The sequence below is a fragment of the Leucoraja erinacea genome, chromosome 6, assembly GCF_028641065.1.
Source record: "Leucoraja erinacea ecotype New England chromosome 6, Leri_hhj_1, whole genome shotgun sequence".
In the NCBI taxonomy this organism is placed as follows: domain Eukaryota; kingdom Metazoa; phylum Chordata; class Chondrichthyes; order Rajiformes; family Rajidae; genus Leucoraja; species Leucoraja erinaceus.
In genome coordinates, this window is record NC_073382.1 from 42,324,850 (window position 1) to 42,342,912 (window position 18,063).

Here is an 18,063-nt window from a genome sequence, read left to right on the forward strand (position 1 = left end):
TCCAACTCAGTATCCCGTACCTGCCTTCTATCCATACCCCCTGATCCCCTTAGCCACAAATATAGCCAATGAACTGGCCTCAACTACCCTCTGTGGCAGAGAGTTCCAGAGATTCACCACTCTCTGTGTGAAAAAAGTTCTTCTAATCTCAGTTTTAAAGGATTTCTCCCTTATCCTTCAGCTGTGACCCCTTATCCTGGACTTCCCCAACATCGGGAACAATCTTCCTGCATCTGGCCTGTCCAACCCCTTAAGAATTTTGTAAGTTTCTATAAGATCCCCTCTCAATCTCCTAAATTATAGAGAGTATAAACCAAGTCTATCCAGTCTTTCTTCATAAGACAGTCCTGACATCCCAGGAATCAGTCTGGTGAACCTTCTCTGCACTCCCTCTATGGCAATAATGTCCCTCCTCAGATTTGGAGACCAAAACTGTACGCAATACTCCAGGTGTGGTCTCACCAAGACCCTGTACAACTGCAGTAGAACCTCCCTGCTCCTATACTCAAATCCTTTTGCAATGAAAACTAACATACCATTCGCTTTCTTTACTGCCTGCTGCACCTGCATGCCTACCTTCAATGACTGGTGTACCATGACACCCAGGTCTCGCTGCATCTCCCCATTTCCCAATCGGCCACCATTTAGATATCGGCCACCATTTAGATAATAATAGATGGTAGGGACACCCATGGCGGTAAGGTCGAGGGGGAAGTCTCTGACAAAGAGCAATCCAACCAAGACCTCAACGGTGGAACAGGAGGAGGACGATGGCTGACCTTAGTGGAGCGTCACAACGGCTGGGAAGGGGGATGAAGGCTGCAGCAGAAAAGGGTCTCCAATTGTCTTGAACTTCATGCCACCGGAACCTGACACAGATCAGTCAAGGACCGTGCAGTGGCTGCCTCTGCACCAGTCTCCCCACGTTAAACAAAGTCACGCACAGGCATCCTCCATATAGCACCCTGGAGGGGTGAAGGAAAACACCAAATGCAAACCTCCACTGCCTTGTGGCTATTACCTTATTCAGGAAAGGTGAAGACTGGATCCAGCGGAATACGCGGAGGAGACCACCATTTGGCGGTCCAACGGATAGGAAGGTGGACTCAGCAAAGCGATGTGGAGCGCAATTAGGGCACAATGTTCACGTAGAACATTGGTGGCCATCGACTGCATCCTGACCTATCGCCAGCCGTCTTGACTATGTCTTGCCATTGGATCCAGATAGGCCTGAATGAGGAAATGAGGCTGACAATGTGTGCAACTCTCCAACACTTTAATCCAAGTCAAGCGCAATTCTTGACTTCAGGACGTACCGCCCAACTAGGCGAAGCAAGGCCACAGAAGAAGCGCACCGCAGAAGCTTAGAGGAAACGCGCCGCGCGCAAGGCTCGAGCCATTTCAACTTCTACTGCAGCACCCACCCAACTGTATCCCATATGCGGCGAGCCTTCTGGGGTCGGATCGGTCTCACCAGTCACCTCCGGACCCAACAAACAAAAACACTGAAGTCACGGTCTTCTTCGACTACGAAGGACGAACAACAACAATGTACATATGTATACTCCATGGTTATTTTCATTCTGCACCTGTACGCCATCAATACCAACCCACACAAAGTTACTGTTTTGAACAAGTCTAAAATTTTACTAAATTCATCTTTGGATGTCTACTACCACTGAACAATTGAAGTTTGCATAAAATAGACAATAAACAATAGGTGCAGTAGGCCGTTCGGCTCTTCGAGCCAGCACCTCCATTCAATGTGATCATGGCTGATCATCCACGATCAGTACCACGTTCCTGCCTTCTCTCCATATCCTTTAATTCCGCTATCCCTAAGAGCTCTATCTAACTCTCTCTTGAAAGCATTCAGAGAACCAGCCTCCACCGCCCTCTGAGGCAGAGAATTCCAGACTCACCACTCTCTGTGTGAAAAGGTTTTTCCTCATCTCTGTTCTAAATGGCTTACCACTTATTCTTAAACTATGGCCCCTGGTTCTGGACTCCCCCGACATTGGGAACATGTTTCCTACCTCTAGCGTTCTTATACCCTCAATAATCTTGTATGTTTCAATAAGATCACCTCTCATCCTTCTAAATTCCAGAGTATACAAACCCAGCTACTCCAATCTATCAGCATATGACAGTCCTGCCATCCCGGGAATTAACCTCGTGAACCTACGCTGCACTCCCTCAATACCAAGAATGTCCTTCCTCAAGTTTGGAGACCAAAACTACAAACAAAACTCTAGATGTGGTCTCACTAGGGCCCTGTACAACTGCAGGAGGACCTCTTTGCTCCTGTACTCAACTCCTCGTGTTATGAAGGCCAAGATGCCATTCGCTTTCTTCACTACCTGCTTAACCTGCATGCTTACCTTCAGTGACTGATGAACAAGGAACCCCAGATCCCGTTGTACTTCCCCTTTCCCAACTTGACACCATTTAGATAATAATCTGCCTTCTGTTTTTAGATAATCTGTTTTTGCCACTAAAGTGGATAATCTCACATTTATCCACATTAAACTACATCTGCCATGCATCTGCCCACTCACCCAACCTGTCCAAGTCACCCTGCATCCTCATACCAATCTTCTCACAGTTCACACTGCCACCCAGCTTTGTGTCATCTGCAAATTTGCTAATGTTACTTTGACTTCCTTCATCCAAATCATTGATGTATATTGTAAATTGCTGCGGTCCCAGCATTGAGCCTTGCGGCACTCCACTAGTCACTGCCTGCCATTCTGAAAGGGACCTGTTAATTCCCATCCTTTATTTTCTGTCTGCCAACCAACTTTCTATCCATGTCAGCACTCTACCTGCAATACCATGTGCTCTAATTTTGTTGACTAATCTCCTATGTGGGACCTTATCAAATGCTTACTGAAAGTCCAGGTACACTGCATCCACTGGCTCTCTCTTGTCCATTATCTTGGTTACATCCTCAAAAAATTCCAGAAGATTAGTCAAGCATGATTTCCCCTTCATAAATCCATGCTGACTCGGACCGATCCTGCTACTACTATCCAAATGTGCTGCTATTGCATCTTTTATTATTGACTCCAGCATCCTCCCACCACCGATGTCAGGCTAACTGGTCTATAATTCCGTTTTCACTCTGCCGCCCTTCTAAGTGGGATAACATTAGCTACCCTCCAATTCACAGGAACTGATCCTGAGTCTATAGAACATTGGAAAATGATCACCAATGCATTCACAATTTCTAAAGCCACTTCCTTAAGTACCCTGGGATGCAGACCATCTGGCCCTAGGGATTTATCAGCATTCAGTCCCATCAATCTACCCAACACCATTTCCTGCCTAATGTGATCTCCTTCAGTTCCTCCGCCACCCTAGATCTTCTGGCAACTACTACATCAGGGAGATTGGATCCGTCTTCACTAAAGAGAACACAAAGTACCTATTCAACTCATCTGCCATTTCCTTGTTCCCCATAATAAATTCACCCTTTTCAGAATTCAAGGGTCCAACTTTGGCCTCAACTAGTTTTTTTCATCTTCACATACCAAAAGAAGCTTATACTATCCTCCTTTATATTCTTGGATAGCTTACCTTCGTACCTCATCTTTTCTTCCTGTTTTGCCTTTTTAGTTATCTTCTGTTGCCCTTTAAAAGTTACCCAATCTTCTGGCTTCCCACTCATCTTGCTATGTTATATTTCTTCTCTTTTATTTTTACACTCTCCCTGACGTCCCTTGTCAGCCACGGTCGCCCCTTATTTCCCTTGGAATCTTTCTTCCTCTTTGGAATGAACTGATCCTGCACCTTCTGCATTATTCCCAGAAATACCTGCCATTGATGTTCCACTGTCATCCCTGCTAGGGTATCTTTCCAGTCAACTTTAGCCAACTCCTCCCTCATGGCTCCACAGTCTCCTTTGCTCAACTTTAATACCGAGACCTCCGATTTACCCGTCTCAAATTGTTGATTAAAACTTATCATATTATGTTCACTACCTCCTAATGGCTCTTTTACCTCGAGCTCCCTTATCAAATCTGGTTCATTGCACAACACTAAACCCAGAATTGCCTTCTCCCTGGTAGGCTCCAGTACAAGCTGCTCTAAGAATCCATCACAGAGGCACTCTAATAAGTCCAATTCATCATCAATTTAAGCAATTTTAAAACAAACTCTGGTTTTGAAAAATTAAAGGTTCTTTTTTGCAGGTTTTGATTTGTCTCATCCTTTTCATATAAAACACCTCATAATTCTATTTTATTAAGGAACAATAAAATGTAATAATGTAGTTATTCAAAGATAAAGACTGTTTGTACAACTTTGGTAACTTTTATTATAACTATTAAGGCATCGAGTATTTCAAAATGTAGTAAGCCATTGCTGCTGAAGATTAAACAAATCAACTGTATTATATACAAGAGTAGTATTCAGAATTGTAAATTCAGTTTATATTGACATTTTCAAAACTGATATGGTATAAAGTTTCCTTTCAACTACTGAATTTTCTGATATTCAACTAAATAAAATCAAACCTTTAATTGTAGACCTGTGAATCAGTTATGTGGCAAATAAACAAAGCTGGTTTATTGGTTGTATCGATTATGAAAAACTGTAATTAATGAGCAAAATACAAACTTTACTCATATTTTCAAATTTCATGACGGAACCTCAGAACTAGAGCAGACAAAAGGTTAAAGAAACAATGAAATATCCAGAGTCTGCAAGAACTCTGAATGGACCAGGTAAGAAACAATGAGTGGGTTACAAGTTCACTGTTTGATCTTTTCATATCATCAAAAACAATTGGAGGAGCGTGTCAGAAGCAAAGTGAGGGTAGTTTCATTCTATTCAAACTTGACATAGATTACTCAGTCCATCACAAAGAAGCAGCCATGTTAACGATGAAATTTGTCTTCTTCCCCAAACTTTTAATTTTTTTTCCTGTAATTATTGTATCTGACGTTATCTTTTTGAAGGGCATATTGATTTTAGATGACAGCATAAATACATTTTTTGTATAATCTCAATTTCAAATGTTATACAGCTAAATGCTGCAAACTATAATAAAAACAGGCTCAGGAATAAAAAAATTAAATTAAAATTATTTTGGTGCAAATATTTGCTGATTTGTAGCTCATGTTTATTTAGTTCAAACAATCCTTTCCAGTAGCATTTTTCTTTATTGTTAAAAAAAGGTGCTCCAATTTCCTTTTCCTCTGCTCAGAGTGAAGTCTCAAAGACAATGTTACTGGGGCTTAAAACTGCTGAACCATTGGCTTCTGTTTGGTCAGTTGGTGCTTCTTCTAAAGACTTCCTTTTCAAGTGTTCCTATCAAAAGAAAGAGAAATAAATTTCTAAATGTATTTCTGACATATTCCATAAATTTCTCATAATCCTATTGGTGAAACTGTAATACAAACTTGAAATGGTTATATTCCTATTGTTTTGATATATATAGAAGAATTGAGCAAAATCCACTACTTAAAACAATTTTTATAAACTCAATCTGAACAAGAAAAGTAAGATAATTTCCTTGTATTTTCATTCCATCAGGAACAAGGACTTTAAGGTCAAAACAATTATACCTTAATTGTGCTCAAGGTGTTGAACTTTATCCCAAGGTAAAGGAAAGCACCACTAGATTGGAATTATATTCAGTGCTCCATCGCAGCTGCACTTTGCTACATATATTATGACAAAATCTATTGCAAGAATTCTTCAAGGCTTCTTTTACAACATCTCTTCAGCTCATAACCTCTGCCACTTAGTAAGAAAGATGGCAGGTGCTGGGAAACATTCATTATTAATGTTTTTTCCACATCTTATAACTGCCTAACCAAGAGCAACGTGGATGTACCTTCACAACATAGGCGATTTTTATTCACTGACTGCAGTAATTTAAGAGGGAGATGTGTGATTTTTGATCAGTTGGAACCAACTTTGATCTAAACTTGAAGTGTAAATGGGCTGTGCTCATCTCAACATCTGCCAATCCTCATAACTCTGCATTAAATGAGTTTTAAACTGTTTCTTAAAAGCATACATCAGGGGAAGGTAATATATCTGTAAAAATAATTATCTTAGTGGAATCATTTTTTCATCATTTATGAATGGAATATTCGCATGTTATTTGAACAAGAAAAAAAATTTGGCTAACCATGACCTAAATGTGCAACTTGTGTTGGTGATTTTAATCACAAGGTAATTAGCCAGGATAGTTGCTGTATAAACAGATTCTTCATCTTTTATTTCATTAAAGAAATGTTCCTGCAACCCACCCACAAAATGTTAAACATCAACTTCACAGTCGATTGTCTAGGAATTACGAAGATCACTCCATGGATTTAAAGTTGAATTCACAATCACAAAACTATCACAATGACTGCAATACTGTAAGATATATGCTATGTAAGAGGTTGTGGAGAAGATAATTAGCCACAGAGGCCTGTACATCCAGATTTTCACTTTACCTCAAATCTCAAACTTTATATTTATGGTAAAATTAATCAACACTAAAAGGTACATTTACATATCTTGAGCTCCCACTAGAAAGTGATATGTGAGAGTATAATAGATAGACATTCAACAATATAGTGCCAATTGCTTGACCCACATTGCCTTCAAATCCAATTTCACTGTTGGGAAAAATACACCAGTTAATTCATTCTGCTTCCTACATTTTATAGTAATAAATGGAACACAAAACACTGAAGCAATGTAAAAATAATATTAATAAAGCTATTTCTACAGGTTTCTCAATTGGAACAAAATATTGCACATGTATAAGCATTCAAAGGAAAACAAAACACAATCAACTGAACACATCCACAAGCTATTGCAATAGAAGTTGGATTAAAATAATTACAAAAGGTTCATTTAAATGTTTTAATTATTTATATTAAAGTTCAAAATGTGTTGGTTTCATCTTAATACTTATTTCAAAGAATGTACCATTTTCTGTGTAGGGGCCTTCAGTTGCTGCAGTAACTGGATTAAAGTTTTTTTTTTAACAGGTTAATTAGATTTAATGGTGCAGTTCTTGGAATTGACTGACAGTATCTACATCTACACGAGTGGCAATTTAAATCAGGGAACAATATTAGATCCTGTTCTTGTGACCTGAATTAAATGGTCCTTACTCAAGAATAGGCAAAACCATGCTTCTCTGCACAAATGCTTTATTTAATTAAAACTAAACAATTTTATCTGCTTACACCCATACTTCACCTGTATAACATTTTACACCATGGCTTCCTTACAATATGGTTAAAAACTTTTACTTAACCACTCACTATGTAAAAAGGAAAGGCCTGCTAGACTTCCTGCATTGCACTTATATATATGATGCGGATTATATATGTATCAATCATTGAAACAAGCAAATAATTCCTTGTTATTTATTTTATAGAAAATAAAACATCAAGGAGGTTAGCTGTCAAGAAATCCATCTGTGACTAGTGGCACTAAAACATATTACATGGTCACATCAGCACATTCTGTTCTTCATTTGAAGCTCATTTCATTGATTTGACCAGGGATAAATTTCTAGCAAGCTTCCTTTCTTTTCAGTTTGTATGAAAGCATTGGACACAAGACTTCAAGTATCTCCTCTTCCCAAGCCTTTATGCAAAAATGTCTAAAACATCTTAAGTACATCTGGCAAATTATTTTCTCAAGGAACCTATCTGCATTTACCATAGAACATAACAAGCTTTTATTTTTCATCATATCCCTGAGATGCATAGCTCTCATTGTTTATACAACTATTTAGAAAAGTAATGCACTGGAGAATTTAAAGCATATGTCCTAACATTTTTCATTGCAAAGAAACTGTAATAATTATTATCATACATGCTGATACATTTTAATATTTTATCAATATCAAATAGTACGAAGAAAGTATTGCTATGATAAATAAAATCATTTTTGCTGTTAAAATTGAAAGATAAATGAAAAACGGGGTAACAAAAGGCAAGTAAATCTAGTTCCTGCACAAGGTTTTCTCATTTTCTAACATGAAATGAACAAAATAGGTTTGGACAGTAATATCAGATTAGAGCCAGTACATTGTCAGAAGCATGACTGACAAGTGTAGATACTTCAGTATTATTTGTATTAAATCTCTGCATTGAATTTGTTGCGTGAAGCAATTTTTTGAGTTGGTAAATCAGAGTGATGAAGGGAACTACGACAATGGAAAAAAGCAGTCTGACAATGACTAAACCAAGCAACATTCTGAAAATGTAAAAAAGTGATACTGAAGTAATAAGGTAGTCATATGCTGAGCCTTTCTATTGTTACAGTCTATCAAATTCTACTTGTGCTGAGGCAGATGTAGGTCTTCTGATAAACTCAAAGCCTGAATAAAAAGCCAATGAAATGTTATCAGCTCTTCCTGTTCTTTAATGGTCATATTCTAGCTATTTTTCACACTTCCTTGGCATCTCTGTTCTTTGACAAGTAAACATAACACAAATGAATTCATGCCAAGGCTCCTTCAGCTCTATCTGAAATGTATTCAACAAAAAGAATACATTAACAATAGATGTATTTACAACAAATATAAAAATATTTTTCTTCTTGATCTTTAAAGTTAAGTCAGTTTGCTAAAAAAATAACAAATCCTAGAATTAATCTGTTGCTCTGTCCTCTGTCCGTACCAGCCACCTTTAATATAGCCTGAAATATATTGAACAGCAGATATTTAAAAAAATGTAATTCTAGAACTTCTCAATAGGTTTGCTATTCTACAGCGATATTTACTCATGAAATTATTTTGTTTTTCTAAGGAATACCCCAGGTAATCAGGCAGAATTTGCAAACACCATCCTTTTCTAGCTTCCTGTCTATCAGAATGTTGTGAACTATTTTGAGCTATTCAGCAGAGCAATATTCATCAGTTCACCATCTTCAGTTTCACATGTTAGTGAGCAGCTGAGAGAAGCAGTGCAGGAGTTTTACAAAGAAGCCATGATCATCGGGGAGTGACAGCTCCAAGCGGTGTATAAAAGGAAGACAGACACAACCTATGGCCTATTGGCAGTGGCTGTGTTGGGGGAGGCTGTATGTTGAGTTGCAAGTGCTTTGTTGAGGGTAAGTGCTGAGGCTTTGGTTCACGAGGCTTTGGCCAGGAGGCTGAGCAAAGGATTACAGCGTTAAAGTCTTTATTTGCAGTGTAACGTTTCCCTGGTCTTAGCGCAGCAGTTTGACCAGGTTATGCTCCTCCTGCAGGAAATGGGAAGTCAAGGAAGCTTAGTGTCATTAAGGACTACACCTTTAGACTTTAGAGATACAGTGTGGAAACAGCACCTTTGGCCCTCCAAGTCCGTGCCGACCAGCGATCATCCTGTACACCAGGGACAATTTACTAGTTTAAAGAAAGGCAATTAACCTACAAACCTGCACGTATTTGGAGTGTGGGAGGAAACCGAAGCACCCAGAGAATGTACAAACTCCATTGTACACACGGAGAACATACAAACTCCATACAGACAGCAGCTGTAGTCAGGGTAGAACCCGGGTCTCTGGTGCTGGAAGCAGCAACTTTACCGCTGTGGCACTGAGCCGCCCCATCTGTGGGAAGCGTGTCCAGCTGCAGCTCCTGACTCACTGTGTCAGTGAACTGAAGCTGCGGCTGGACAGCCTCAGCATCATCTCGACGAATGAGATTCGTAGATAGAAGTTATAGTGAGATGGTCACATCTCAAGTACAGGCAGGAAGTAGATGGATGACCACTTTGAAAGGGAGTAGGCAGAGAGTGAAGGAATCCCATGTGACCATTCCCATCAGAAACAAGATTACCCTTGTGAATACGGTTAGGGTGGGATGACCATTCGGAGGGGAGCATCAGCAGCAGTCAGGTCAGTGCTATTCAGGAGGGTTCCAACAAGATGGGATTCAATGCAGTCGTGAGGCAGGTGGGAGGATGGAAGTTGGTACTGAAGTCATTGACACCAAGTTCAGTGGATAGGATAAGCAGATGCAGGACAGAGAGCGAGTACAAAACAATGGATGTTGCATTTATTTCAATGTTAGATGCCTGACAGGTAAGGCAGATGAACTACTGAAGTATCTTTCCAAGCACAGATGTTAAGCTCACTGGCCTGTGGTTCCCAGCCTTTTCCCTGCAGCTCTTCTTGAATAGAGGCACATTTGCCATGCTACAGTCTTCCAGTATCTCGTCTTTATTTAATGATGACTAATAAATTTCAGCCAGGGCTCCTGCAATTTCCTCTCTGGTCTCCCACAATGTCCTCGGATATATCTGATCAGACCAGAGAGATTTGTCTACCTTCAAATGCATCAGGACTTTCAGCACCTCTTTGACTGTAATACCAACTGTTTGGAAAACACTTTTTTTTGTGACTTCCCCTAAAAACAGAGAAGCACTCATTGAGGACCTTGCTCATCTCCTGTGGCTCCATGTGGAGTTGACGTTTTGATTTCTGAGGGGACACACTCTCTGGTTACCCTTTTTCCCTTTACGTACACAAAATCTTTTAGGATTGTCCTTAATGTTATCTGCCAGAGCTACCTCCTGTTTCCCTTTTGCCCTTATGATTTCCTTTTTTAGTTTGCTCCTTGCTCCCGAAACTCCTCCATGGATGCACCTGATCCGAGCTGCCTAAACCCGTCCCATGCCTTCTTACTCCTGATCAAACACTCAATTTCCCTCGTCATCCATGCTTCCTTATGTTTGCCTGCCTTGCCTTCACTCGAACAGAGATGTGCATGTCCTGAACTCTTGTCAGCACATTTTAAAAGCATCCCACTTTCCTGACTTCCTTTTCCTGCAAACAACCTGCTCCAATCAACTTGAGCGAACTCCTGCCTCACACCTTCAAAGTTGGCCTTGCCCCAATTTAGCATTTAAACTCGTGGGCCCGCTGTGCCCTATCCATAATTATCTTAAACCTAGTAGAGCAGTGGTTGCTGGTCCCAAAAGGCTTATTCAAAATATTGTTGGCCAATACTGCAGTGGAACAGTGGATAAACTTTAAACAGGAGGGCTTAGAAATTCCATTAACCAGTCATCCCACTCCCCACCTCATAAATAAAAAAGATCAATGACATGCAGTTCAAAAGCGGCTTAACTTAGAATAATGCAATTTTATATACATTTCTGGGTATCTTTGGACCTGTTGGAAAATTCACCTCTGGACCTTTTGATAGTGGTTTGCTTAGCCCTAACCCCTTCCCCAAAACTTCCCCAAATGAAACCCACAGTAGAGCAAAGTGCACAATGTGTCTTGTGAGAGGTTCACTGATTGAGAAACATATTTACTTGTAGAAAATAGGTTTTACTAATACCATATCTCCTGAAATCACACAATTTAAAAGACCAGTATTCAAATTGCATTCCTTGTCTGCAGTGTGACTTCCTGTAACCTCAAATATAACCTTATATGCGCCTACAATGTTTTATCTGCAAAGGCCAATTTGGTTTTGATTTTCAACTTTCTCGCCCTAGACCAATTCCAGACTGCAAACAGTGATCTCTGCCACATCTTGCCGTTTGCTGCACACAGCTGCAATGGGGAGGTCACACAAATTCAATGCTCAAGTAGAGAGGACTTCACCTACCCTTCTGTCAGACTATTAGTACAGAAAAAGCAGAATGGCCATTTATTTGTCTGCACTTTTGCATTAATTTAGTCAAAACCCTGAATATGGAAGAATATTGCTTATATTATGGTATGTCACTTTAAGTTAGCTGCAAAGATTGTAACTGTTGATGTCTGCAAAAACTCGCAATGTAAAACTAATATGAAACAATTTCTGGAGCAAGTTTTCTAGTTAGACCCGTACCGTTTATGTTTTACCTAATTACTAATGTGGTTGATTGACCCAGAGACGAGTTGCAGCTACAGCTACAGTTAACCCACCCATTTTATTTACTCTGATAAGGAAGGCCTATTTCGCTAGAAATTGAAAAATCACAGCACACATTTCTTACATTATTGAAAATTTTAGAACATTGCAAACCTCAAGTGTACATTTTACAAGCTCTAAACGTACGATTCTACAAAGTGCATTATACTAACAAACGCGCAGAGTTTGCTCATTAATGTTAAAACATTTTGAAAGTTTAAAAAAAATCAATTGCATGACTCATATCATGAACTTTAGAAAAGTTGAATACATGCTTTGTGCATTAACCACCAGTTGATACTTTTGGTGACATTTAATCAATAGTGCACATCACACAATGATTTCAGTATGCTGCACCAGATAATACCCTCTGGACTTCAGACAAAAAATTAATCCATTTCAAATGCAATTGTAATGGAAGAGGACAGGTCTTAAGGGCAAGGTTGAGTATTAAGGGCCATTCTATACAAACATCCCCCTTCATGTTATCTGTCAGTGTTGTTTTTAAACAAAAATATGTATTTTTTATCTTTCCACGACTTATTGCAAATGCAGAGCTGTGTCTTTTAACGGGTGGATCAAATAAACTGTCAAAAAAGAAAAATAGGGTTGAACGAACAATTTAAATCTAGCGAATGTCATGCTACTTTGAAATGAGTTGTGTTAAACTATTGATTGGATTATTGATTTCAAAACAAGTGTGAAAAGAGCTACAGCTAATCTTTATATGTAACACATTTATACAGGAAATGTAAACTGTTATACAGACATACCTCTTTGGCTATCTTAGTCAGAGCAATTGCTTCAGTCTTGCCCATGTGTTGTACCATTTTATAGAAGAAACCATCTTTGTTCTCAAGGAGAATATACGGTTCCTCATACTCTGCAACTCTTCCTTTATCCAGCACCTGTGGACAACATTTAAAGTAGAAAACTCAGGTTGCATTGTCAACCAAAAAATCCTCAGTTTCTTTATGGATATGAAATTCAGATGATAGTTCATAATATACAATATGATGAAAGATGTCCTCAGCATTGAAATGAGACTTTGTTGCCACAAATATTGTTCAGTGGTCATTTCTATCCATGCTGCTGCGAATAAATGCATATGTCACAGGTAAACTATTGAGAATGATGTTACATAACAAGGAACTCCAAATGCTGGTTTACAGAAATGACACAAAGTGCAGAGTAACTCAGCGGGTCAGGCAGCATCTCTGGAGGACATGGATAGGTGACGTTTCGGGTCGGGACTGTACCTTGTGTCTAGGTTTATCTCCTGTGTTGGTTCACTCATTACTTGAAGTCTCAGTCTAGTAGTTATGGCCTTCAGAACAGCCTGTCTACAGTGGTGATACCATGCCATTCTTGGTGACAAGCATAAAAACCCCATGCCCTTGATTCTTCCAACCATCGTTCATCATGATGCTTCAACTGAGGATGGATAGTAGGTGATAATCAGGAGCAGATGACCTTGCCCATGCTGCAGCAGTTGACACATTGGTTTGCCAGCATTGCAGGCTTCAAGGAGATACAATTTGTGAGTACAGGTACTGCACATAATTTATTTTGGGTATCACAAGAGTTATATCAATCATCAACTTACAAGTCATGGTTGACCATGAAAAGGACGGCTGAATCTTGGGCAATAAGAACCATTGCATCCTTGATTGGCTTATGAATTTTGTCTGTACTGCAGCAACTCCAGCTACTGTTATCCTGAAAACCATTCAACCCGAGGAGCTAAGTGGAGAATAACAATAGCCTCCTCAAAATGGGTTTCTGACAACAGCACTATTCTGCGGGTTTGTTCAAGCCATCAGAGGTTGAGGGAAGATCTGATAGAAATATATACATTTATGAGAGGACTAAATAGGTTGACACTCAGAACCGTTTTCCCCAGATTGGAAATGTTAAAGATTAGCTTCAGAGTGACAGGAGCAAAGTTCAAAGCAAATGTGCAAAACAAGACGTTTACACAGGGCGATGGGTGCCTGCAACATGCTGCTAGGGTGGTGATGGAGGCAGATACGATAGTGGAATTTTAGAGGCTTGTCAAAAAGCCATGGATATGCAGAGAATGGAGGATTATGGATCATGTGCAGGCAGATGAGATCAGTTTATCCTGGCAGCATGTTCGGTACAGGCATCGTGGGCCAAAGTGTCTATTCCTATGCTGTACAGTTCTATGCTCTTAATTACCAGAGAGTTTCATGGTTTGTTATTGTTTACTGCATTCGACAGGAGAGCCAACACATTGCCCGAAGATCTTCAGTAAAAATAAGTTAAGAGATGGAAATGAGGAGGTGCCAGTGGATGAGGATCATGGGATACAGTATAGAAGGCAGGCTCTCCCTTCGGCATTAAGTCACGAACCATTGAACTTCATCAGTATATCCATTTGCACAGTTCTGTACACAAACATGTATCTCAACAAGATATTGCGATCCTACAAATAAAACCTATAGTTTGCATCTACCTCATATATTGATAGAATAATACAGCACAAGAACAAGCCCTTCAGCCACCACATCCAGGCCAAAGGTTTTTCCTTTTACACTAATCCCATTAGCCTGCATTAAGACCGTATCCTTCTATGCCTTCATTGTAATATTGAATAGGAGTACAGTTGGCAGTGGTGCTGTTTTGCAGCTTCCGTGCAACAGGTTTGATCCTGACCTTCAGTATTAAAGGGAAAATTAGTGAGTGAATGAGATTACTCTGTCAACTGACATAGATTTGATGGGCCAAAATGGCCTCCTTATACATCATAGCAAATAGGGAAAAGGCCCGTGGGCTTGCACTGTCCGAAAATCCCCCGCGTCGTCTGTCGGCCCGCAGGCGCATTGAGGGCGTACGTAGTGTCTCGGCGGCGTACGCCTAGCGCGTGGCGTTGCACGATGATGTCAGGCTGCCCCCCCCTTGCAACCGCGCGTTGCAGGAACATCTGCACTTGGTATACTTTTAATTCTAGTATACTTTTAAAACTCTGTGTGTGTGTGTGTGTGTGTGTGTGTGTGTGTGTGTGTGTGTGTGTGTGTGTGTGTGTGTGTGTGTGTGTGTGTGTGTGTGTGTGTGTGTGTGTGTGTGTGTGGTGTGTGTGTGTGTATGAATTTGCATGTGAAACGTATCTCCTCGAAATCCAGACGCCGAAACTGGAACATTTTTACATATTTCAGTAGAGATTTTCCTTGCGAGTTTAGAAATCCACTCCTCTGTACCGTTGGTATATTATTATCCTGACTTTTTAATTAAAATTGTTGACCAATCTGACCTTTATTTTAAATCTGACCGCTGCCCAGCTGCTGACGTTACAATAACAATGATTTTTTTACATCTCCTGGTAGAAAATTTCCTTATGATTTCAAAAATCCAATCGTCTATCGATTTGGTCGATTATTTCCAGAGATCTATATTACTAAAAGTCTGTTCTTGACCGGTTTTGCGATTTCCGAGAGAACGCCGCCACCTACGACCGTCATTTTTGGCCACCTTGCTCAGAGCCCCCCTCCGCCGTATGTGTGCTGAGGATTTTTCCCGTCAATGAAAAATGACAGAGATATTAATGATTTTACAAAATTCCCCATTCTCTCTGCTGCCCCTGCTGGCGGCAGGGGTGAGGGACTATAAAACCAGGAAGTGGTGTGCCTCAATCAGTGTCTGCAAGCTGGAGGAAGGCAGAGGGTCACGTTTCTCTGAGCTGTGAATAACACTGAACACATGTCTACTCAAATGTAAGTGTCCTTAGTGGTTCTAAAACGCTTGCAGAATGTGTCTATAGGTTCTAAAATGTTTGCAAAAAGTGATTATTGGTTCTAAAATGTTTGCAAAAAGTGTCTCTTTTGGTTCTACAATGCTTGCAGAATGTGTCTTTTTTGGTTCTAAAATGTTTTTTAGCTTCTCCCCCTCTCTCCCCTCCCCCTCCCCCCCTCTCTCCCACCCCCCCCCCCCCCTCCCCCCCCCCCCCCCCCCCCCCCCCCCCCCCCCCCCCCCCCCCCCCCCCCCCCCCCCCCCCCCCCCCCCCCCTCCCCCCCCCCCCCCCCCCCCCCCCCCCCCCCCCCCCCCTCTCCCCCCCCCCCCCCCCCCCCCTCCCCCCCCCCCCCCCCCCCTCTCCCCCCCCCCCCCCCCCCCCCTCCCCCTCCTCTCTCCACCTCACCCTCCTCTCCCCCCCTCCACCTCCCACCCCCCTTATCCTGGGACCCCTCCTCTCCATCCTGCACTGATCCCCATTCCCGCCTCTATTCAGTCCTCACTGACATCCCTGTGCTCCGCTCCCCATGCTTTCACTGATCTTAAACAATTGATAAAACAATTAAAGTTCATATCGCAATACACTGCTCCATCAACTCAACCAGTGATGACCATTAGATTCTTAACACTTATCAGTTTGAACATGAAGAATCTAATTTGTACATAAAAATATATGTTTAGATTAGCATACCCGACATAACTTCCACCATGTTCACCCTGATTTTAATGACTTAAAATGTTTTGTGTATTTTTTTGTTTTTTGTTTTTAATCAACTTGATTTTAATATTGATAAATGTATTGTGATGTTATGTCCTGTAAGGTGTCCTTGGGTGTCCAGAAAGGCGCCAGCAAATAAAATGCATTATTATTATTATTATTATTATATAATGCATCAAATGAGATATTAATTACTCTCATATAGCCAGAAACATCTCTTTGTGCTACCCTTCTAGCTTGATCAGATTGGTCGATGTCTGTGACACGATATTTCATCTGTGGCTGCCTCAGACTGCTGGAAGACTTGCATTCTGGTAATTGGGCAAAGATGGATTTACCTTTATGGAAGCTGATGACTTATCTATGAACTGCTATAGTCTGGGTGTGTGGATGGCAGCTGGCCCAAATGTGCATATTGACGTAAAAATGGTCTGCACACGTGCAAATACATTTAGACAGTCACTTCAAGAAGGGGGATGAGGGGCTGAAAGGGACTTGCATACCAGGAAGATTCTAGTCTTCCCCCTCTGTGCCTTCTATATGGGGCTGGATTGCCCCAATGCCCATCAGGAGGAAGACACAGCCTTGTCAAGCTTGAGCTTGGGAGAGAGACCTTTCTGCTTGCTAGGCCAGATGGCAATTCCTTGCAAGGCCAGCCTGTAAGACAAATGAAAAACATTTTTTCTTATAAATAGATGGCCTCTTAGGCTAATGAGTTTATGTTAAATCTCATAGCATTGTCTTTTGTTCCATTCCACCATATATATCCCTGTAACCTGTATGGGATGCGAAAGGAAACCGCAACACTGAGGCAAAACCGATTAGGTTGGAGAGAACTTGCCAAGAATGTAATCAACCCTGAGTCTTGGAGCTGTGTGACAGCAGCACTAACTGCTGCAACATTGGGCCACCCTACAGGAAGAAGGATATAGAAAGAGACTATATAGAAAGAGGGATATAGAACGGAGACGAGGAAACACTTTTTCACACAGAGAGTGGTGAGTCTGTGTAATTCTCTACCTCAGAGGGCGGTGGAGGCATGTTCTCTGGATGCTTTCAAGAGAGAGCTAGAAAGGGCTCTTAAAAATAGTGGAGTCAGGGGATATGGGGAGAAGGCAGGAGGGTACTGATTGTGGATGATCAGCCATGATCACATTGAATGGCGGTGCTGGCTCGAAGGGCCAAATGGCCTGCTCCTGCACATATTGTCTATTGAGACATTCCTATTTGATTGATCTTTCATTTATTTACTATTTGTTTATTTTCTTTTTTCAATTCAGTCATAAAGGACTAAGTCTGTCTGATTTACACCTGGGTCTCTACAATCTGGACCCTTGGGGGAAGGATATAAAGATAGTTCGTATTTAGCCCGAATGAGAACATGGCAATACAATCTAATGAGTTGATGATTTCACAATTTTGCCAAACATATTTCTGTGTCCTTGCTTAGTATAGACTCAAACAGAGACTCCAGTAGTATCTTCCATCCGCTATTTATTTTTAAATAGCCATCTCCTTTTTTTTAAACCGTATTTTCTAAAACTTTATAATAATTATTGTATAGAAACATAGAAAATAGGTGCAGGAGTAGGCCATTTGGCCCTTCGAGCCTGCACCGCCATTCAATGTAATCATGGCTGATCATCCACAATCAGTACCCCATTCCTGCCTTCTCTCCATACCCCGATCCCTTTAGCCACAAGGGTTATACTCTGTACGTTTTCAACAATTAGCCACC

The 18,063-nt window shown here is 40.8% G+C and overlaps 1 protein-coding gene across 2 annotated transcripts in view; it reads right to left on the reverse strand.

Annotated features, from left to right (window-relative positions):
- Positions 1-4,302: 4,302 nt before the first annotated feature.
- Positions 4,303-18,063, reverse strand: part of abcc4 (ATP-binding cassette, sub-family C (CFTR/MRP), member 4) — a 169,751-nt gene continuing 155,990 nt past the window's right edge. For both annotated transcript variants that reach the window (XM_055636820.1, XM_055636819.1), the window contains 2 exons: positions 12,631-12,765; positions 4,303-5,313 (listed from right to left, as the gene is read on the reverse strand). In XM_055636820.1, coding sequence (XP_055492795.1) covers positions 5,206-5,313; positions 12,631-12,765 — 243 coding nt within the window. In that variant the 3' untranslated portion in view covers positions 4,303-5,205. The remainder of the gene's footprint in view (positions 5,314-12,630; positions 12,766-18,063) is intronic.